Consider the following 22,580-nt stretch of genomic DNA (forward strand, 5'->3'; position numbering starts at 1 on the left):
ACCATTCAGGAGACCAGACTCCTTGCAGTCAGCTGCCCCCAGCAGCCAGCAGCCAACTCCTGCCTCTCCACCTCAGCGTCCCTACTTTGCCAGGCCCTGTCTGAGTCTCTGGTTCTGAACCCAGGGGCCCTCTGGTGCTGAGCTGAGGTAGGAGCCGCGAATGGATCCAGTGACTCATCTCCGTCGTGGCTGACATTCCTCAGTTGTCACCGCACCCAGCCCTTGACTCAGGGCTGAGCCTTCTCCCGTACCCCTCTTCTCACTGAGTGATCCTCCGGGGACGAGCCGCTGCTTCTTCGTCTTTTAAAAATATTTATTTATGTATTTATCTGGCTGCTCCAGGTCTTGGTTGGGGCCCGCGGAATCTTTAGTTGTGGCGTGTGAACTCTTAGTCACAGCATGTGAGATCTATTAATAGCTCCCTGATCAAGGATTGCTTCCATCACCAGTGGCATCCATCATGGGTGACTGGCGATGGAAGCAAGATCCGATGCTGTAAAGAGCAATATTGCACAGGAACCTGGAATGTTAGGTCCATGAATAAAGGCAAATTGGACATGGTCAAACAGGAGATGGCAAGAGTGAATGTCGACATTTTAGGAATCAGCGAACTAAAATGGACTGGAATGGGTGAATTTAACTCAGATGACCATTGTATCTATTACTGTGGGCAAGAATCCCTTAGAAGAAATGGAGTAGTCATCATAGTCAACAAGAGTCCAAAATGCAGCACTTGGATGCAGTCTCAAAAACAATAAAATGATCTGTTCATTTCCAAGGCAAACCATTTAATATCACGGCAATTCAAGTCTATGCCCCAACCAGTAACGCTGAAGAGCTGAAGTTGAACAGTTCTATGAAGACCTATAAGACCTTCTAGAACTAACAACCAAAAAAGATGTCCTTTTCATTACAGAGAACTGAAATGCAAATGTAGAAAATCAAGAAATACCTGGAGTAACAGGCAAATTTGACCTTGGAGTACAGAATGAAGCAGGGCAAAGGCTAACAGTGTTTTGCCAAGAGAACGCACTGGTCATAGCAAACACCCGCTCCAACAACACAAGAGAAAACTCTACACATGGACATCACCAGATGGTCAACACTGAAACTAGATTGATTATATTCTTTGCAGCCAAAGATGGAGAAGCTGTATACGGTCAGCAAAAACAAGACCGGGAGCTGACTGTGGCTCAGATCATGAATTCCTCATTGCCAAATTCAGACTTCAGTTGACAAAAGTAGGGAAAACCACTAGACCATTCAGGTATGACCTAAATCAAATACCTTCTGATTATACACTGGAAGTGAGAAATAGATTTAAGGGACTAGATCTGATAGACAGAGTGTCTGATGAACTATGGATGGAGGTTCATGACACTGTACAGGAGACAGGGATCAAGATCATCTCCAAGAAAAAGAAATGCAAAAAACCAAAATGGCTGTCTGGGGAGGCCTTACAAATAGCTGTGAAAAAAAGAGAAGCGAAAAGCAAAAGAGAAAAGGAAAGATATACCCCTTTGAATGCAGAGTTCCAAAGAATAGCAAGGAGAGATAAGAAAGCCTTCCTCAGCGATCAATGCAAAGAAATAGAGGAAAACAACAGAATGGGAAAGACTAGAAATCTCTTCAAGGGAACATTTCATGTAAAGATGGGCTCGATAAAGGACCGAAATGGTATGGACCTAATAGAAGCAGAAGATATTAAGAAGAGGTGGCAAGAATACACAGAAGAACTGTACAAAAAAGATCTTCATGACCTAGATAATCATGATGGTGTGATCACTCACCTAGAGCCAGACATCCTGGAATGTGAAGTCAAGTGGACCTTAGAAAGCATCACTATCAACAAAGCTAGTGGAGGTGATGGAATTCCAGTTGAGCTATTTCAAATCCTAAAAGATGATGCTGTGAAAGTGCTGCACTCAATATGCCAGCAAATTTGGAAAACTCAGCAGTGGCCACAGGACTGGAAAAGGTCAGTTTTCATTCCAATCCCAAAGAAAGGCAATGCCAAAGGATGTTCAAACTACCGCACAATTGCACTCATCTCACACGCTAGTAAAGTAATGCTCAAAATTCTCCAAGCCAGGCTTCAACAATACGTGAACTGTGAACTTCCAGATGCTCAACCTGGATTTAGAAAAGGCAGAGGAACCAGAGATCAAATTGCCAACATCTGCTGGATCATCAAAAATGCAAGAAAGTTCCAGAAAAACATCTATTTCTGCTTTATTGACTATGCCAAATCCTTTGACTATGTGGATCACAATAAACTGTGGAAACTTCTGAAAGAGATGGGAATACCAGACCACTTGACCTGCCTCTTGAGAAACCTGTATGCAGGTCAGGAAGCAACAGTTAGAACTGAACAACAGACTGGTTCCAAATAGGAAAAGGAGTTCGTCAAGGCTGTATATTGTCACCCTGCTTATTTAGCTTATATGCAGAGTACATCATAAGAAATTCTGGGCTGGAAGAAGCACAATCTGGAATCAAGATTGCTGGGAGAAATCTCAATAACCTCAGATATGCAGATGACACCACCCTTATGGCAGATAGTGAAGAGGAACTAAAAAGCCTCTTGATGAAAGTGAAAGAGGAGAGTGAAAAAGTTGGCTTAAAGCTCAACATTCAGAAAACTAAGATCATGGCATCCGGTCCCATCACTTCATGGCAAATAGATGAGAAAACAGTTGAAATAGTGTTTTTTGGGCTCCAAAATCACTGCAGATGGTGGCTTCAGCCATGAAATTAAAAGACACTTGCTCTTTGGAAGGAAAACTGTGACCAACTAGACAGCATATTAAAAGGAAGAGACATTACTTTGCCAAACAAAGGTCTGTCTAGTCAAGGCTATGGTTTTTCCAGTAGTCACGTATGGATATGAGAGTTGGACTATAAAGAAAACTGGGCGCAGAAGAATTGATGCTTTTGATCTGTGGTGTTGGAGAAGACTCTTGAGAGTCCCTTGGACTGCAAGGAGATCCAACCAGTCCATCCTAAAGGAGATCAGTCCTGAATTTTCATTGGAAGGACTGATGCTGAAGCTGAAACTCCAATACTTTGGCCACCTGATGTGAAGAGCTGACTCATTTGAAAAGACCGTGATGCTGAGAAAGATCGAAGGCGGGAGGAGAAGGGGATGACAGAAGATGAGATGGTTAGATGGCATCACCAACTCAACAGACATGAGTTTGAGTAAACTCCAGGAGTTGGTGATGGACAAGTAGGCCTGGCATGCTGCAGTTCATGGGGTTGCAAAGAGTCAGACATGACTGAGCGACTGAACTGAACTGATCAAGGATTGAACCTGGGCCCCCCTACACTGGGAGTGCACAGTCTTAGCTGCTGAACCACCAAGAAGTCCCTTCTTCCTTTCAACAGTTTTATTGAGATATAATTCACACACCATGCAAGTCACCCATTTAAAGTACATAGCTCAGTGGTGTAGTATATTCACAGAGGTGTGCATCCGTGCCCAAGGGTTTTTTGTTTAATATTTATTTATTTGGCTGCATTGGGTCATAGTTGTGGCATGTGGTATCTTTAAGCATTGGGAGTGCAGAGTCTTAGCCACTGGACCACCAGGGAAGTCCCATCACATTCAAGTTCAGAACATTTAATTATCCCTAAAAAAAACCCAGTCCCCCTTACTGGTCATTTCCCAATCCTCCCATTTCCTCTTGCCTTAAGCAACCGTCAGTCTATTTTCTGTCTCTATAGACTTACCTCTTCTGGCCATTTCATGCTTTCCTGGTAGTCCGTTGGTAAAGAATCTGCCTGCAATGCTGGAGACCTGGGTTTGATTCCCAGGTTGGGAAGATCATATAAAAGGAATCATACAGTATTTGGCCCCCTGTGACTGGCTTCTTTCACTAAGCATCATGTTTTTCAAGTTCATTGGTATTGGAGCATGCATCCATACACCATTCCAGTTTACTGCCAAATAGGATCCCATCATCTGGATGTACCACGTTTACTTATCCATTCCACAGCTGATGGACAGCTGGCTTGTTTCTGCCGTTTGATTTTATGAAGGATGCTGCTATGGGTATCCACGTAAAAGTTTTTCTGTGGACGTGTGTTTTCATTTCTCATGGGTATATAGGAGTGGAATTTCTGAGTCATATGGGAACTCTGTTTAACTGTTTGAGGAACTTCCAGATTCTTTTACCATTTTACATTCCTACCAGCAGTTTATGAGGTTTCTAATTTTTCCACATCCTTGTGAACACTTGTTGGCACTTAAAAAAAAAAAGATGTATTTATTTATTTATTTTTGACTGTTCTGGGTCTTCGCTGCTGCAGGCCGGCTTTCTCTAGTAGCAGTGAGTAGGGGCTACTCCTCCCTGCAGCACACGGCCTTCTCTTTGGGTGGTTTTTCTTGTTACAGAGCATGGACGCTATGGCGTGTGGGATCTTCCCAGAGCAGGGATCAAACCTGTGTCCTACTGCATTGGCAGGCAGATTCTTAACCACCGGGCCACCAGGGAAGCCCCTGGGGCTTTTTGATTACAGCCATCCTAGTGAGTGTGGAGTGGTGTCTCATTGTGGTTTTGATTTACACTTCCCTGATGGCTGATGATGCAGGGTATCTTTCACGTACTTGTTCAGTTCAGTTGCTCAGTCATGTCTGACTCTTTGTGACCCCATGGACTGCAGCATGCCAGGTTTCCCTGTCCGTCACCAACTCCCAGAGCTTGCTCAAACTCATGTCCATCAAGCTGGTGATGCCATCCAACCATCTCATCTTCTATCGTCCCCTTCTCCTCCCTCCTTCAACCGTTCCCAGCATCAGGGTCTTTTCCAATGAGTCAGCTCTTCACATCAGGTGGCCAAAGTATTGGAGTTTCAGCTTCAGTATCAGTCCTTCCAATGAAAATTCAGGACTGATCTCCTTTAGGATGGACTGGTTGGATCTCCTTGCAGTCCAAGGGACTCTCAAGAGTCTTCTCCAACACCACAGTTCAAAAGCATCAATTCTTCTGCACTCAGCTTTCTTTATATTCCAACTGTCACATCCATACATGACTACTGGAAAAACCATAGCTTTGACTAGATGGACCTTTGTTGGCAAAGTAATGTCTCTGCTTTTTAATATGCTGTCTAGGTTGGTCATAGTTTTTCTTGAAAAGAGCAAACGTCTTTTAATTTCATGGCTGCAGTCACCATCAGAAGTGATTTTGGAGTCCCCCCACACACACACAAAATAAGGTCTGTCACTGTTTCCATTGTTTCCCCATCTATTTGCCATGAAGTGATGGGACCAGATGCCATGATCTTCATTTTTTTGGATGTTGAGTTTTAACCCAGCTTTTTTACTCTCCTCTTTCACTTCACCATGAGGCTCTTTCGTTCTTCTCTGCTTTCTGCCATAAGGGTGGTGTCATCTGCATATCTGAGGTTATTGACATTTCTCCCTGCAATCTTGATTCCAGCTTGTGCTTCATCCAGCCTCGCATTTCTCGTGATGTACTCTGAATATAGGTTAAATAAGCAGGGTGACAATATACAGCCTTGACATACTCCTTTCCCAATTTGGAACCAATCTGTTGTGCCACGTCCAGTTCTAACTGTTTCTTCTTGACCTGCATACAGGTTTCTCAGGAGGCAGGTAAGGTGGTCTGTTTTTCCCATCTCTTGAAGAACTTTCCAGTTTGTTATGCTCTACACAGTCAAAGGCTTTGGCGTAATCAATAAAGCAGATGTTTTTCTGGAACTCTCTTGCTTTTTCGATGATCCAACCTACTTGTTGGCCATGTATATATCTTCTTTGGAAGGAAACTCCTCTTTCTGCCTGTGTCCTGAACAGTTAACTCCAGCATTAAGAGGAGAGATGACCCCTCCATTGGCTGCTTCCTGCTGAGTGATCACCTCTCAGGAGGTGATCCTAAAGGAAAGCAGTTGATTGAATGAACCAGACTTCCCGTAGGTATGGGGGAATACATAGCATGTTTTCTGAGCCAGCTGGGCTTTAGGACATACAAGATCTAACTCCTAAGACAGTTAAATATAAATATGTACCTGCTAACTATTTCTATATGCAGAATGCACAAGATTTGAAAGAACTCTAAGTGCCAAAGCTCAAAAAGGTGTCTTTCTCCTCTGTCTCCAGTGATCAGCCCTTGCTTAGCCCAAGTCTAATCAATAACATGCCTTTATACCCTGGGTTTATCGCAGTTGTGCAAGTAGATCTCTAGGATAAGTACTTAGAAATGGGATTAGTGTGTCCAGGGATAGAAACATTGGCTATACCAATTTATATTTCCACCAGCAAGGTCGGAGATTCCCTATTTCCTTGACAACAGTGATCTTCACTAATCAGAAAGGTTAAAATGGTATCTCGGTGTAGTTTTACATTACACTTGTCTTATAAGTGAGATTGACATCTCTTCATGTTTCAGAGCCATTTGATTTCCTTTACTGTGACAGGTCAGTATCTTTTCCTCCATTTTTCTTATGAATTTATAGGAACTCTTGATATGTTACTGAAAGGAGCCTTTTCTTGGTGATGAGTTGCAAACATTTTCCCAATTTGTCATTGATCACTTGATTTTGCTTATTGTGAGTTTTGCCATGTTAAAAAATATATATTTTTAGTTAGGTTTACCAGTCTTCTATAGTTTGGGGGAGTTGTCTCATACTTAGAATGGCTTTCGCTCTCCATTACGATTTTTGAAATTCTCCCATGGTCTCCTCTATGTTTCTTCCCAACCACCGACTAAGCTGCCTAAATGCAGGGCTGAGGGGAGCCAGTCAACTTGAGTCTTGTCCAGGCCAAGACTCTGAGACTCCCCTAGTACCCTGGCAGGTGCTCTCAGATTGGACAAAAACCCTTCTTTATGGTAAGCAGAATCGTATGCTCGTGCTTTGCTAACTGCCTCCAAAACAAGCGTACAAAGGCCTTTGGCATTTTGTCTTTCTGTTGTTTTGCTAATTAATTATGCAAGGCAAAGAGGGGGTGGACACCTGGTGACCAACTGGACTAGTTGCTCCTGTGATGTGAGCTCTGTTTTGCTGCCTGAGATCAGATTTTCAGCAACTGGGCCAGACTGAAGGGAACAATCATTGAAAAGTACGGTCACAGGAAGCTTCCTCAGGACAGACAAGTACAGGCCACTCCGTTGCTTACTAGATGTGAGACCTTGAGACAGTCATTAACTGCTCTGATCCTCAGCATCTTCTTTTGTAATAATGACACCTACCTCCCAGGCCATTGGAAGAATCTAGTAAGATAATGGAGGTAAAGCCTTTAACCCTGGGCCTGGCACAGAGTTGATGCTCAACAAAGGGAAGCTTGTTTTATACTTTTTCAAATTTGGCCGTTCCAGGTCTTAGTTGTGGCACGTGGGATCTTTAGTTTTGGCATGCGAACTCTCGGTTTGCGGTGTGCATGCTAAGTCGCTTCACTCGTTTCTGACTCTGCGACCGTATGGACTGTAAGCCCACCAGGCCCCTCGGTCCATGGGGTTCTCCAGACAAGAATACTGGAGTGTGTTGCCGTGCCCTCCTCCAGGGTTTTTCCAGACCTAGGGATCAAACCCGAGTCTCTTACATCTCCTGCATTGGCAAGTGGGTTCTTTACCACTAGTGCCACCGGGAAAGCCCTTGGTTGCCACTGATGGGATCTAGTTCCCTGACCAAAGTTGAACTCTGACCCCTTGCATTGGAAGCACAGAGTCTTAGCCACTGGACCACCAGGGAGGTCCCCAAAAAGAAGCTTTTATTTTTCCTAAGGCGACAGTCCTGAACTTGGCCTTGAGGGAGCGAATGTTTGAATAGAAAATGGAGAGACATTTATAACTGGAGAGCAGGGTGTTCTGATTGTACCTAGGATGACCTGAGTGACCACACAGAGCGATCCATGCCACTGAAAGAAGTTTTATTACATATCACACTTTCCAAGAGAAAGGGCCATGCCACGACATGCAGGGCCAAGTTGGGGTAGCACCAGGGTTTGGTTAAGAGGCAGAAGGAGCCAAGGGAAAGTATGGCTCAGAACCTTGATTATGGTTTCTGTGAGAAGGGATGGGCAAAACAGGGTCGGCAGGTTTAGAACTAGATGATTTTAATGATTTCAGTGAGCTCTGGGCTATAGGAGTTGTCTCTAGTTGTCCAGTACCTGGCTTGGATGATTTAGGGCAGGGGAAGGAGATAATTGAGGGTGCAGGCTTTTTCGTTTGTTTGTTTTTTTTTTTTCATTGCACCACCCAGCACATGAGATTTTAGTTCCCCGGACTGGGGATGTAACCAGCGCCCCCTGCAGTGGAAGTGTGGAGTCTTAACCACAGGGAAGTCCCAGGATATGGGGTTTTGACTGGTTGATGAAAAGTGTGCTCAAATTGTTTACTATCTCTAGGAATTATCTAGCCCTGTGAGGTGCAGTCTTTTCAGAATTAGCAAGGCCCAGGATGTCAAAGCATTATCTGGCAACTTGCTCCAGTATCCTTGACTGGAAAATTCCATGGACAGAGAGCCTGGCGCACTACAGTCCATGGGGTGGCAGAGTCGGACACGACTGAGTGACTGAGCACATACACACACACAAGGATGTCAAAACATAAAATACAGAAAATTTAAAACATGATTAATAAGCACAGTAGGTCTAACATTTAAAGCCCTCCCTGGTCCCATGTTTTTATGGACTATGTGGTCAGCTGCTGAGTTTCTTGTCCTTGAAGGTATTCAAACAGAGTTAGATGCCCATGTATTGGGTATACTAGAAAAGGGATGCTTACTGGAAGAACTATTTGAAAGGCTTCTTCTAGACAATTACTCAAGCTGGCTTACACAAAAGTGTTTATTAGTCACTGGGAAGTTCGAGCCTTTCAGGTATAGTTGGATCCAGGAGTACACAAGCTGTCTTCAGAAATTTGCCCCTCTCTGTTGCTTAGCTGAAGTTTCCACTGCCTTCACCCTCTCTTGATATCGAGCAAACTCCATGAGGTGAGAGAATAAAATTTCCCAGATTATTTCAGGGCAAGTCCTGGGACTGGCTCTTCAGACACAGTTTTTGGGTAGGTGCCCATCCCTGACTCCATCTCTGTAGCCAGGAGGATGAAGTGAAAGTGAAGTCGCTCAGTTGTGCCCCACAGTTTGGGACCCCATGGACTGTAGCCTATCAGGTTCCTCTGTCCATGGGATTTTCCAGGCAAGAATACTGGAGTGGGTTGCCATTTCCTTCTCCAGGAGATCTTCCCGACCCAGGGATGGAACCTTGTAGGCATTGTAGGCAAACACTTTACCGTCTGAGCCACCAGGGAAGTCTTGGAGCAACCCAAGTGGTCAAACCTGTATTGTACCCCTACCCCGGTATCAGATCGAGGCGGAGCCCCACTCAAAGCATGCAGACTGAGAGAGGGGCCAGGGGAGGCTCCTCCAGGAAAACTGAAGAGCCTTTGACAAAGGACCGGGAGGCCTGGACGGTGTGTGACCCCAAAGTGACCACAGCGATCTCTGGTTCCTTCCAGCTAGAAATTTTGGCCACCCTCAGCTTGCAGGGCCCGAGTTTCCAGGTCGAGGGTGCCACTTTTCTGTCCCCTGGGCAGTCTGGGGGCTGGCTGCTCAGACCTCGCTGACCCTCGCGTCCCCCACTGGCCAGGCCCGGGGGATGCTCCAGAACCGCGTGCTGCTGTGGAAGGAGCAGTCGGAGGCCAGCCGCAGCCCATCGCGCGCCCACTCCCCGGGCCTGCTGGGCCCCGTACTGGGGCCACCCTACCCCTCGGGCCGCCTGACGCCCACCCGCCTGGACATGGTGAGGCCCTGGGCGCCCCCGCCGCCGCCGTTCGCTCCCCCGCCGCCCCCGGCACCCTCCGCGGGACCCTGGGGGCTGAGGCCTGCCGCCTGGAGCCTCCTCCCCCCGAGGGTGCCGGTCTACGCAGCGCCCCTTCGCCGCTCCTTCCGCCCCGGCGCGGCCTCCGCACCCCCGTGGTGGCTCGGCCGGCGGCCCGAGAACCCCTACGCCGACGCCTGGGACTGGGGGTGGGGGCTGGAATAGGGCGCCGCGCCCCGCCCCTCCCCGCCCCACCCTCCCCTGCCCGTCTCCCCCTAGCAGCCCCAGAGGGCCCTGGGAGAGTTCAGCTCCCCCCGCAGCCGGCACGGCTCCGGCTCCTACGGCCCCGAGCCCGCCGAGGCGAGGTCCGCGTCCCAGCTGGAGCCAGACCACCGCCGGTCCCTGCCCCGGACGCCCTCCGCCTGTGAGTAGCCCCGGAGCGCAGAGGGAGGGCCGGGGTCTCAGGCTGGGGACCTGGGGCCGGGAAGAGGAACCGAGGTTGCGCTGCAGCAGGAGGGATCGAGGGTAGACGCCAGGGAGGACTTCCCATCCACGTGGCGCGGCGCTCTCCCGCCCCTCCGGCAGCCTCGCTCTACAGCAGCAGCACCCAGCGCTCGCGCTCCAACTCCTTCGGCGAGCGCCCGGGCGGTGGGGGCGGCGGCGGCGCCCGGAGAGTCCGCGCCCTGGTCTCGCACTCGGAGGGCGCCAACCACACGCTGCTGCGCTTCTCGGCCGGAGACGTCGTGGAGGTGCTGGTACCCGAAGCCCAGAACGGCTGGCTCTATGGCAAGCTGGAGGGCTCATCCTCGTGAGTGGGAGCCCCGGGGCGCAGGGTGGGTTGGAAGGAGGACTGGATGGCCTGGGTTCCAGCTCCGAGTCTTCCAGGATAGCGGCTGTCCCTGAGGCCTCGGACAGCTCTCCCCTTTTCCCATCCCTCTCCTCGTCCCACCCTATTTTCCTCATCCCTTCTGGCAGGGAAGGAAGAACCTCTTTACCAAGTTCAGGGTGGTGGCCCTTGAGAGGATGGTAGAGGATGGGGAAGGGAAAGGTTCTCTCACAAATGGGAACACTATGAAACCTTACTGCTTGAGCACCCACCATGCACCTCAAAGTGAGCCAAGTTCTGAGAAGAGACTGGACAGGGAGGTGGGCCAGGTGCAGGGGAGATGCTGGGACCTTGCAAGCTGAGTGTGCTCACTCCCTCGCAGGCAGGCACGGGGGAAATCCTTAGAGAACATAAACGGGGGCTGCTTTTGACACCAGGCAGTAGAAAAGGGGGAGGCGGGGGAGTACACTGGAGTCGCTGCAAGCCTGGAGGAGAGCAGGGACCACTCTTTCTGCCGGAGAAAAGAGGGAAGATGGGAGCTCGCTGCAGCCACACAGTGCCCTCCCCCCAGGGCTTTATGGGCAAGAGACTGTGTGGTGCCCAGGCCCACTCACGCTAAGGAGAGAGGAATGAGTGAGGATAAGAAGAGGGGATGAATGAATGAAACATCCACAGAGGAGTCAGCAGGTGCACATGAGGGTGCTCACCAGGTGGGTTAGTAGGTGGTTACTGGATGAGGGTGTTGTAGGCAGGTGGATGCTTGTTCCTATGAGCAGATGGGCAGATGCAAGGGGGCACGGAAAGATGCACAGATGGGGGGTGCACGTCTAGACTAATTGGAGAGGTGTGTGAGTAGATTGACAGAGAGGTGGGCAGTGGGCAAGTGCTGATGGATGGGTTAGTGGATTGGCGATCCTGGGGTGGTTGCCCTCATGGATGAGTGATGCATGGACAGCATGATTGTGTGGATAGATGGGTGGATGGCAGATGACTGAATGGATAAGGAACAGAAGGAGGAGCCAATGGGTAGAGACGTGACCAAGAACACAGGTGGTGGGAAAGACACCTGCTTTGCAGGCCCACGTCAGAGGGCAGCAGGGTGCCGCCCTGAAAGTTCCCTAAACAGGCATGTAGCCAACCTCCTGGGAAGACCTGATTATAAAACCGCCTAGAACAGTATATTAACACATATATATGGAATTGAGAAAGATGGTAACGATGACTCTATGTGCAAGACAACAAAAGAGACACAGATGTAAAGAACAGACTTTTGGACTCTGTGAGATGGGATGATTTGAGAGAATAGCACTGAAACATGTGTATTACCATATGTGAGACAGATCACCAGTCCAAGTTCAATGTGTGAAACAGGGCACTCAAAGCCAGTGCACTGGGACAACTTTGAGGGATGGGGTGGGGAGGGGGGTTCAGGATGGGGGACACATGTACACCCATGGCTGATTCATGTCGCTGTATGGCAAAAACCACTGCAATATTGTAAAGTAATTAGCCTCCAATTAAAATTAATTAATTTAAAAAATCAGAGGTATGATTTTTAGATCAGAGGTCTCAAATCACAGTCCTGGGACATCATTATTCTTTCTGTGATTCAGGTTAGGGAAAACGATGGCAAGTTTCATCAGTAGGCATATTATGGTGAAAAGAGAACTAAAATGCTCTGAAAATGGTTTTATTCTGTCAGTTTGAGTTGAAATAGCTTCCAGTTACCTTTAGGTGAGAATGTTGTCAATCAGGTTTGAGGTGGGGCGTCTCTTTGGAGAACACTTGCCCAGGTGTTCTGCAAAATCTGATGGATTCCGTGGAATCTGAAAAGGCTAGGGAACATCGATCATAGTGTCTCTCCTTTGACCCTGGCTGCTCTGAAGGTGCAGTAATGAGCTTCCAATCAGACAAAGACTCCACGGGCAGGATGCCCAGAGTCACCAGAACCAGGGGGCCCAGGGTGGAGGGTTAGTAGCCAGGCACCCCTGGCTCTGGTGCTCTTCCCTCTGGGCTCCCACAGCTGCCTGTGGTCCCCCACCCCAGCCCACCCTCTCCCCTGGGCATCACCCTTGTAATCATCTGTTTGTGGATCTGTCTCCCTGCCGGGCTGGGAGCCCCAGGGGAGCAGGGATTGCGTCTGGCTCTCCATGGGCCCTCGTGTAGTGGGTGCTCAGTGAGCAGGGAATGAAACTGTCACTCCATGTCCTCAGATACAATGATTTCCTTCTCAGATCTCCAGTTCCCCCTCTCTAAGACACCCCAGCCCCTGGTAGGACCCATGAGTCTGGACGGGTGGCTTTGAGTGACAGCAAAGACCTCTTTCAAAGAATGAAATGAGTTACTCTGAGCCAAGCCTGGCACACAGCAGTGCCCAGTAGTCGTCGACCCCTCTTAGAAGTGGTATTTTGATCACTGCTGTTGGGCCTTTTGCTTCCACCCTACAGGAGCGGCTGGTTCCCTGAGGCCTATGTGAAGCCTTTGGAAGAGCTGCCTGTGAATCCCATGAACCCCTTGAACCCGGTGACCTCCATGAACCCCAGGAGCCCTGTGAATGAGCTGCCTTCCAGGTACCGCTGGTCAGAGGTAGGGCAGGGGCTTCAGTGGGTGGCGGGGGCAGTGGCCCCACCCACCAGGGAGGGCATCTCTGAGCTGCGGTCCTGAGTGGGCCCAGCCTCCTTTGGCCCCGGAGAAAGGGCGCCCCATCTCACTACAGGTTGAAGGTCATTGTCCATCCCTCTGCCTCCTCTCAGGACTGCCTTCAAGCCAACAGTCTCCTTTCACCCAGGGGAAGAGGATGTAGGATGCTCAGGGGCCCAGCAGATGGGGTTGGATGCAGCAGGGCCTGAACCCTGACTCCCTTCTCTTCTCTCCTTTCTCTGGACTCAGGTCCTACCCGCTCCGGGGTAGCCACAGCCTTGATGACCTCCTGGACCGACCGGGCAACTCCACAGCATCTTCGGACCACTGGGATGGCCAGTCCCACTCCCGAACCCCAAGCCGCGTCCCGAGCCGCACCCCCAGCCCCGCACCTACACCCTTGCCCAGCAGCCGCCGAAGTAGCATGGGCAGCATGGGGGTGGCCAGTGACGTCAAGGTGAGCCCCCTCTTGCAGCCTGCTCTCAACCCCGGGGTGGGCCAGTGGGCAGGGAGACCAGGTAACCCTCCCTGCCATCCCTTGGCTGGCTGGAGTGGACCCTCCCAGCCCAGCCGCAGCCTGCCCATCTGTGCAGGGAAGGACAGAATGGGCTTCTTGAGTCCAGGGTGGAGGGTGGGGGGCGGGGGAAAGATTCCTCTAGCAGAGGGGAGCCCCAGGGTCCTGATGGGAGCACTGGAAAAGGCCCGCCTCTGGGGCGGTGTTAGTCCTGGGAGATGGCACTTGGCCCAGAGGCTCCTTGAGTCTACACCCACAGCATTTTGTGTTTTCAAATGCTTGACCTCATCTCGCAGGAGCTTGGCACTGCAGAGGCCTCTGGGCCAGTCCTCTGCCCTGCTGGAGTGGGGAGCTGGGTGGGGGGCTCGCTTGCTCCTTCCCCACCAAACCCGATCCTCCCTCCCCCTCACTGCAGAAACTTGCGTCCTGGGAGCAGCAACCCCCAGAGCTCTTCCCTCGGTGAGTCCCCGAGCAAGTGTCAGAGGGAGCTGGGCTCAGCAGAGGGCTGTGGGGGAGACACGGTGGGCCTGAGTGGAGGTGACCCCATGGGCACAGGAGTTAGGGGCGGACCCCTGGCTCAGATGCCCAGATGCCTCCCCCTGATCCCCAGCCAGTTGGGGACCTGGCCCCTCTCACTCCCTCCTCTCCCCCCACCCCCGGCAGGGGTACGAACCCCTTTGCTACCGTAAAGCTGCGTCCCACCGTCACCAATGACCGGTCGGCGCCCCTCATCCGCTGAGGCGCCTTCCTCCACCTGGAGTCTGAGGTCGTCCCTGCCACCCACACCTGCCCAGCTGCCTAGAGCTGGCGGCAACGGAAGCAGCAGCAGTGGATCCAAGGAGCCAGGGCCTTGGTACCGGGGGGTGACCGCCCCTCCCCAAACCACACCCCAGCCTGAGCAGTTCCAAGGGCATTGGCCTAGGGTCTGGGCCCTTCAAACGAAAGCAGGCGGAATTAGGGGACAGAACCATTTCTTCCCCTCCAGGGACTCCGGACTCTCCCTGGGGGCCTACCTTGTGCCCCCTCAAACTCTTCCCCCTTCTCTGTCCCAGTGGGGAGAAGCCCTTTGCACACCCCCTCTCCCACCCCGCATAGCTCCCTGTTTAACTTTTGTAAATGGTGAGAAATAAAGCAAGTGCAACACATCAGCCGGCCTGGCAGAGTCTGATTTAGGGGACAGGGTGGGGCAGGTTGACTTTGACCAACCTAGACAGCATATAAAAAAGCAGAGCCATTACTTTGCCTACAAAGGTCCATCTAGTCAAAGCTACGGTTTTTCCAGTAGTCATGTATGGATCTGAGAGTTGGAACATAAAGAAAGCTGAGCGCCAGAGAATTGATGCTTTTGAACTATGGTGCTGGAGAAGACTCTTAGGAGTCCCTCGGACTACAAGGAGATCCAACCAGTCCATCCTAAAGGAAGTCAGTCCTGAATGTTCACTGGAAGGACTGATGCTGAAGCTGAAGCTCCAATACTTTGGCCATCTGATGTGAAGAGCTGACTCCTTGGAAAAGACCCTGATGCTAGAAAAGATTGAAGGCTGGAGGAGAAGGGGACGACAGAGGATGAGATAGTTGGATGGCACCATTGACTTGATGGACATGAGTCTGAGCAAGCTCCGGGAGATGGTAATGGAGAGGGAAGCCTGGCATGCTGCGGTACATGGGGTCACAAAGAGTCAGACGTGACTGAGCGACTGAAGTGCACAGGGGCAGGTTGGGATGGAGACCTCACACTGGAAAGTCCAGAAGGTCCTAAAGGTGGGGAGCCCTCGCTCACTCCCAGCCCCTCACATCCCTCCTTTTAAGCAAGCCTTTTGTGCTCATGCTCAGTCACTCAGTCGTGTCTGACTCCAACCCCATGGGCTGTAGACCACCTGGCTCCTCTGTCCATGGGATTTCCCAGGCAAAAATACTGGAGTGGGTTGCCATTTCCTCCTCCAGGGGATCTTCCCGAACCAGGGATTGAATCTTTCTCCTCCATTGGCAGGCAGATTCTTTACCGTTGAGCCACCAGGGAAGCCCAAGCAAGTCTTTAGGTTTGCCCTAACTTCTACAGGCTATATCCCCCATCTCTGCCCAGGCTCATTTCTGCTGTGAGTTCCCCAGAGAGGGAGGGGTGGAAGTCACTGAGGCCTGGGACCACCAGCAAGTCACCTTCTGGCACCCTGGGACACAGCACCCTTTGTTCTGGCCCCTCCCCACCCAGCCTGGATTAGTCTTATCCAGGGGAAAGCCACAGAGGGCTCTCCTGGAATGTGGCCTCGGGGTAGGGGACAGGCGAGGAGTTGAGGTGATTAGGGCTGGTGGGGCCTCTCCAGGGCAGGGCTGTGCCCCTTGTACCACAAGGACCCCACAGGGCAGGGCCCTGTGTGTTTTCTGTCCAAGGCCCCAGGAGATGAGGGGACCCACCTATCTCTAGCTCTCACTGGACGGTCCTGGGACAGGGAGCCCCACCGTGGAGGGCAGCCTGGCCTTGTGGGTCGGCTGCTGCCCTGTCCCTTCTCCCCTCCCAGCTCCCAGCAGAAAGCCTCTTAGAGGGGATAGGGGTGGGGGAGCACTAAGCCCCAGGCTTGGGGGAGCGAGCTGCCAGAGTCCAGCCAGCGCTGATCTGCAGGAAGCCTGGGAGGCAGACCCCACCTGGCTAGGCCTTCACGGGGGAGCTGGTGGGCTGGCCCCTTCCTGCATGCCTCAGGAGATGTGAGGCTGGATACCCAAACCCACGGGACAGCTCAGGTAAGAGTGGGGGGAGGGCTGCCTGGGACCACCTCTTGTCTTGGTGCTCAAGTGGCTGTACCTGTGGTGAGGGGCTGATGCAGGAAAAGCCAGAACTTGGTCCTGGGGTGGGGAGTAGAGTCCTGGACACCTTGGCATTACCCAAGGTCAGGAAGGAGAGTCCCAGCACAGAGGGGTTGCAGAAGGGAGGGAGGCTTCTGTCCCCAGCTTGGGCTGGTCCATCCAGAGCCTCCTCCTGGTCTGTTACAGAGGCACCTGGGGCTGCTGCATGAACCCTTGGGTGGAGTTCGGGGGGTGTGGAGGGGATGGGGGGCTGCTAAGGGTTTGGAGGGATAGGGTCTCTCTTCCAGTGCCTCCTCAAAGGTTCCCATCTGTCCAGCGGAGCCAGAGATCTGACCACCCCCCACCAAGATCCCCGGCTGACGTGGGATGATCAGTCACCCATCTTACAGGTGGGAAAACTGAGGCTCAGTCAAGGGGAGGGGACTGGCCCAAATCACAGAGCAAATCCCTGGCTAAGCTGGGATGAATTGGAACTCCGCTCCCTTGGCTTCTGAGACAAGGCTGATGTTATTACAGCGTGCTTTGATTTTTCCTCCATAATGTTCTAAATGACAGTAGACATTCCTGATCACTGAGGAGAATTAAGAACATAGCCCAAGGCCAAGGAGGAAAATGAACACCACCCATTCTGCAGCTGGCACTTGTCTCCCGCTACACTGTGCTTGTTCCTTTGTCCTGAGACCCTCACATGTGCACACTGGGGACTTCTTCGGTCCCCACACATGCCTCCAGTCACACACCGATGGTCACCCTCTCCCACTCACCCGAACCCCCTTTTCCTGACAGTGCTAGGTCCTGAGGGACAAGGAGTGCCCTCCAGAGGGAGTCTTCCTGAGGTCCAGACTCAGGTGGGAACGACTCTATTACCCTCCCCTCATCCTTCACGTCCCTTGAAGGAGGGGAGGCTTGGGATGAGGTGCTACCTCGGTTTCCGCTCCTGGCTCCATTCTCTGAGCAGGGCTCACCTGGTACTTTTGTACCTCAGTTTCCCCACCCTGGGTCTCCATCTCCCTTTCTTGTCTGGCTACAGACCCTCGCCACAACCTCTTGTCCCCTCTCTTCCACCAGAGGCGGCAGCGATGGGCGCTAGCGGTCCCCGGCGGGGCCCCGGCCCCCCAGACGGAGGCTGGGGCTGGGCCGTGCTGGGCGCCTGCTTCGTGATCACGGGTTTCGCCTATGGCTTCCCCAAGGCCGTGAGCGTCTTCTTCCGCGCGCTTATGCGCGACTTCGGCGCGGGCTACAGCGACACAGCCTGGGTGTCCTCCATTATGCTCGCCATGCTTTACGGCACAGGTCCGCGCCCCCTCCTCGCGGACACCTCTCCATTCCCCCAAGCCCAGGATTGAGGATCGGGACCAGGGACCAGGAGACATCTGACCCCTTGAGCATCCCCCAGGCCCCTCGGGGAGGGCATGGAAACCCCTGCCTTCCTGTGGGAGCGTTAGCACCAGAGAGGGGAGTAGTGGCCACTGGTGGAGCCCACCCCCAGGTGGCTGATCTGGCAAGCTGGGCCAGCTGGAAGGGCCCCTCCATTTCTGTCAAAATACCCACACCCGCCTATGTTACAGGTGGGGAAACTGAGATCTAAATAAGATTCCCAATCCCAAAGCCCTAAACCACCTGGGTGGGGATGGGGGGCGATGCTGGAGTCCTCCTAGCCAAGCCGCGTGGATGATGGAGGTGAGGGGTGGGCGGGAGGGGGGGCAGCCTGGGGAGGAAGGAAGTTCGTAAAGGAATGAAGCCCCTTCTGCTATTTACCTTCCATGGTCTCAGGTGGGCAGGGGACCCGTACAGGCTCCACCCCTTGTGTTCCCCCATAGGGCTCTCTTTGGTGTGTCCCAGCCAAGCTATGTGACTTTGCCCAAGCCCCTGCGCTCTCTGAACTGGGGGCGAGTGACCTCATCCCTTCAAGTCATCTCTCAAGGCTGGGAGGTACAAAGCCTGGAGTGTCTGCCAGAGAGGGGTCCAGCCCGACTGGTGACCCTGCTCTGCCCACAGGCCCGGTGTCCAGCATCCTCGTGACCCGCTTTGGATGTCGCCCGGTGATGCTGGTGGGTGGGCTGTTGGCCTCGGCTGGCATGATCCTAGCATCCTTCGCCACGCGCCTTCTGGAGCTATACCTGACAGCTGGGGTGCTCACAGGTGAGGGCGCCCACCGCTCCCCTCCTTGGGGATGGGGTTGCGGGTGGGATCAGGAGACCTTGCCACCAGACCTCCTTGTCCTCAGTTTCCGCATGATGGGCGGTCCTCGTCCCTCGGCTCAGTTCACCCCATCCCTTGGTCTGTCCGCCCTGGGGCGGGGGTGTGTGTCTGGGGGGGGTGCTCGCCCCTGCTTCCCGCTGCGGGCTGGGCTGGGAGCGCCCTCGGAGAGCCCCGTACAGCACTGCCTCGCCCGCAGGCCTGGGCCTGGCCCTCAACTTCCAGCCATCGCTCATCATGCTGGGGCTGTACTTCGAGCGGCGGCGGCCTCTGGCCAACGGGCTGGCGGCGGCCGGCAGCCCGGTGTTCTTGTCGGCGCTGTCGCCGCTCGGCCAGCAGCTGCTCGAGCACTTCGGCTGGCGCGGCGGCTTCCTGCTGCTCGGCGGCCTCCTGCTGAACTGCTGCGCGTGCGGCGCCGTCATGCGGCCGCCCCCGGGGCCCGGCCCGCGGCCGCGCAGGGACAGCGCAGGAGACGCGCCCGGCGAGGCGGAGGCGCACCTCGCGGGACCGCGCGTGCGCGAGGCGCCCTCTGGCGGTCGGACCCGCCGGCGCCTGCTGGACGTGACCGTGTGCGCCGACCGCGCCTTCGCGGTGTACGCCGTCACCAAGTTCCTGATGGCGCTCGGGCTCTTCGTGCCCGCCATCCTGTTGGTGAACTACGCCAAGGACGCGGGCGTGCCCGACTCCGAGGCTGCCTTCCTGCTCTCCATCGTGGGCTTCGTCGACATCGTGGCGCGGCCGGCGTGCGGCGCCCTGGCCGGCCTGGCGCGCCTGCGGCCACACGTCGCCTACCTCTTCAGCCTGGCCCTGATGGCCAACGGGCTCACGGACCTGAGCAGCGCGCGGGCACGCAGCTACGGCGCCCTTGTCGCCTTCTGCATCGCCTTCGGCCTCTCCTACGGCATGGTGGGCGCCCTGCAGTTCGAGGTGCTCATGGCGGCCGTGGGCGCGCCCCGATTCCCCAGTGCCCTGGGCCTGGTTCTCCTCCTCGAGGCTGTGGCTGTGCTCATCGGACCGCCCTCTGCCGGTGCGCTCCGTCGGAGGAGAGGGTGGCCTAGTGCCCCGGGGTCCGAGGGAAGCCCCCCCCCCCCTCCTTTATCCTGGATGGAACATCCGGGGACGGGGGAGGGGAAGGGCCCCTCCGGGAGAGAGAGCCCGGTTACACTCCCCTTCCCATGGCCAACTAGCCTCCCCTCCAAGCTGTACCACCCACTCAGGGTAGGGCCGGAAAAGCCAGGAATGTGCCAGGAAGAACCCAATGTGGGTGGTCTCCAGCAGATGGCACAAAGGCCTTGTGAAGTGCAGGTGCTTATTCTCCTTCTGCAGAGAGGCACAGAGGCCAAGTTCAAGTTGCCAGTCCCAGAATCAGATCTGAGCCCCCCCAGTGCTTAATGCCCACACCTCTGAAATACTACATCTGAGTGTTTAGTCTCCCCAGCCTCTAGGGGTGACTGGAATAGGGAGTGTCCTTGGGGAACCAGGAGCAGAGTTCACAGGGGGCAGGGCACTGGGGTCTTCCGCTGTGCACACTGCCTGCTGGGTGCTCTACACTCACATAGGAAGTCATCCTGATGAGGTGGCAGGGTAAGGCTTCCTGCAGGGTGGGCATGAGCGTGGCCTTTCGGGGCAGACCAGGACCCCACAGGAGAGGGCACAGGGTGTGTCTGGGGGACACTGTCCCTGTACAAGTAAGGCAGGAACTAGGATCAGAAAGGTGGAGGTGGGAGTTCCTAGGGTCTTCCTGGGTGTCAGGCTATCCCTGAAATGGCAGGAAGCCTGCCCGTGAGCAGGAGAGAGCTGAGGTCACAGGCTCCAGGATGGAGCCATGACAGGGGCCACCTTTGCTGGGGCCCAGGCTGCAGCTGAGATGGCCCAGGCTAGCTGAGCGCCCTCATCAAATTTTGCCAATTCACCTGACCCAGTGGAACCACAAAGCTCCTGAAGCCGTGTGAGCAGCCCCCGAGCCCACCACCAAAAGTTATAAACCAGCCAGAGGCTCAGAGACTCATCTTTCATTTTCTTGTGTGACCCTGGGGTGGATCTAATAGGCAGAGAAGGTACTTGGGGTGAGAAGAAGGTGAGGACTGCGTGTGGGGTGGGGCTGGGCTAGCGTCAGGAAGGCAAGTTTAGGGTGCTGCTCAGAGGGGCCCAGGGTGGGCAGCTGGCTTGAGGACCACCAGGGAACCTCCTGAGGCCACTGAGATGCATACGAAGAGGGTCACAACCTGCTATGGACTGCTACAAGGAGGCCCCTGAGAGAGCAAGGCATCTGAGGAGCCACACTTCAGGGGAAATACTTGGAATTTAAAGATTTTCCTGAGGGAATTCCTTGGCAGTCTGGTGGTTAGGAGTCTGCACTTTCACTGTGGGGAATCTGGGTTCGAACCCTGGTCAGGGAACTAGCATGCTGCAAGCCATGCAGCGTGGCTGGGGAGATAAAAAGACTTCGCCGAATATGAAAGTAAGAGGTACCTGTGATAGAAAGCTTGGAAAATACAGAGAAGAGGAGTAATCTCTCCACAAACCCTGCCTCCAGTCCCATGCTGATGATAGCTCAGTCTGAGTTACATGGGGTCCCCTGGGAGAGGGGGTGGCCTGGGAGGTTGGGAGAGAACTGAACCAGGCCCCTGAAGACCAAGGTGGTTAGGTGGAAAAAGCAAGAGTTGGGGCCCCCAGGCTGAGCCCTGTACTCTCCCAACTCCCAGGTCAAATATCCCCACCTGGGCCAGTTCCAGGGTACATGTGGAGTTTGAATCTGGGGAACAGCAGGGCCCTATAAAGTGCTGCCTCACCTCAGGCCCCATGTGCTCAGTCATTCAGTCGTGTCTGACTCTTTTGTGATCCCATGGACTGTAGCCCACCAGGCTTCTCTGTCCATGGGATTCTCCAGGCAACAGTACTGGAGTGGGTTGCCATTTCCTTCTCCAGGGCATCTTCCCGACCCAGGGCTCGAACCTATGTTTCCTGCATTGCAGGCAGATTCTTTATCCCTGAGCCACCGGAGAAGCCCCATATCACTTAAGAAACTGAGATCCAGGGAGGAGAAGTGACAGTTTTAAGGTCACAGACGGCAGAACCCTCATGGATTTTTGCCATCTGAAACAAAGACTGGGGTGTGTGTCACCCGTGAGCCCCACCAAGAGCACTGCGTGTGCGTGTGTGAAGGGTGGGCTCCCCTGCCTGCCCTCACCTCCCATCCGCCCTCCCCTCAGGCCGCCTGGTGGACGCGCTCAAGAACTACGAGATCATCTTCTACCTGGCAGGCTCCGAGGTGGCCCTGGCGGGGATCTTCATGGCTGTGGCCACCAACTGTTGCCTGCGCCGCCCCAGGGACAGCCCACCCAGCCCAGGCACCGAGGGCGGGACCGGCGACGGGGAGGAGGCTGAGGCCGAAGTGGACTCTGACCTCCCGCCTGCTGGCACCGAGGAGCCCGGTGGCCTCCAGGCCGTGGAGGTGCCGAGCCCGGGCACTGGGCCTTCGCAACCCGAGGTGAAGACAGAGTCAGGGCTGGACTCTTGAGTCTGTGTAGCGCCAGGTGGCAGGGACTTAAGAAATGGGGCTTCCCCTCTCAGAGCCCCCACACCAGGTGGGGGTGGGGGGCTGCTCCTGGGGGTCACCTCTGGGGGTCCATGAGGGGAGCTGCCACCCTCAATTGCCCTGGGTGGCCCTGGTCCCGCCAGTGAGGCCGCTGTTGCACAGCCTGTGTGAATCTGAAGTTCATAAAACTGAGCTGACAAAGAGTTCTGTTTCTGCATCTCTGGCTGCTCCCTAGGGGTTGGGGGGTGGGGAGGCGTGGGCCAGGGAGTCCAAGAGGCTCTCCCCTGGG

General features: G+C 53.9%; 2 protein-coding genes across 2 annotated transcripts in view; both read left to right on the forward strand.

The window, feature by feature from the left end:
- The window catches only part of BAIAP2L2 (BAR/IMD domain containing adaptor protein 2 like 2), a 30,851-nt gene extending 16,218 nt beyond the window's left edge, over positions 1-14,633 (forward strand). The window contains exons 8-14 of the mRNA XM_055567013.1: positions 9,605-9,757; positions 10,055-10,199; positions 10,361-10,583; positions 13,049-13,171; positions 13,491-13,698; positions 14,171-14,214; positions 14,419-14,633. Of these exons, the coding sequence (XP_055422988.1) occupies positions 9,605-9,757; positions 10,055-10,199; positions 10,361-10,583; positions 13,049-13,171; positions 13,491-13,698; positions 14,171-14,214; positions 14,419-14,494 (972 nt within the window). The 3' untranslated portion in view covers positions 14,495-14,633. The remainder of the gene's footprint in view (positions 1-9,604; positions 9,758-10,054; positions 10,200-10,360; positions 10,584-13,048; positions 13,172-13,490; positions 13,699-14,170; positions 14,215-14,418) is intronic.
- A 3,000-nt stretch (positions 14,634-17,633) lies between these two features.
- Positions 17,634-22,273, forward strand: SLC16A8 (solute carrier family 16 member 8). Its single transcript, XM_055574670.1, has 4 exons — positions 17,634-17,847; positions 18,553-18,696; positions 18,953-19,780; positions 21,966-22,273. Exons 1-4 carry the CDS (start codon positions 17,634-17,636, stop codon positions 22,271-22,273), a joined length of 1,494 nt encoding a protein of 497 aa, XP_055430645.1.
- Positions 22,274-22,580: the final 307 nt, after the last annotated feature.

Source organism: Bubalus kerabau, chromosome 1, assembly GCF_029407905.1.
Source record: "Bubalus kerabau isolate K-KA32 ecotype Philippines breed swamp buffalo chromosome 1, PCC_UOA_SB_1v2, whole genome shotgun sequence".
NCBI lineage: Eukaryota > Metazoa > Chordata > Mammalia > Artiodactyla > Bovidae > Bubalus > Bubalus kerabau.

Coding starts and splice junctions, on each gene's coding strand:
- SLC16A8 (XM_055574670.1), top strand. CDS start 17,634: ATGGGCGCTAGCGGTCCCCGGCGGGGCCCCGGCCCCCCAGACGGAGGC. Junction 18,697..18,952: donor GACAGCTGGGGTGCTCACAG/GTGAGGGCGCCC, acceptor CCTCGCCCGCAG/GCCTGGGCCTGGCCCTCAAC. Junction 19,781..21,965: donor CATCGGACCGCCCTCTGCCG/GTGCGCTCCGTC, acceptor CCCTCCCCTCAG/GCCGCCTGGTGGACGCGCTC.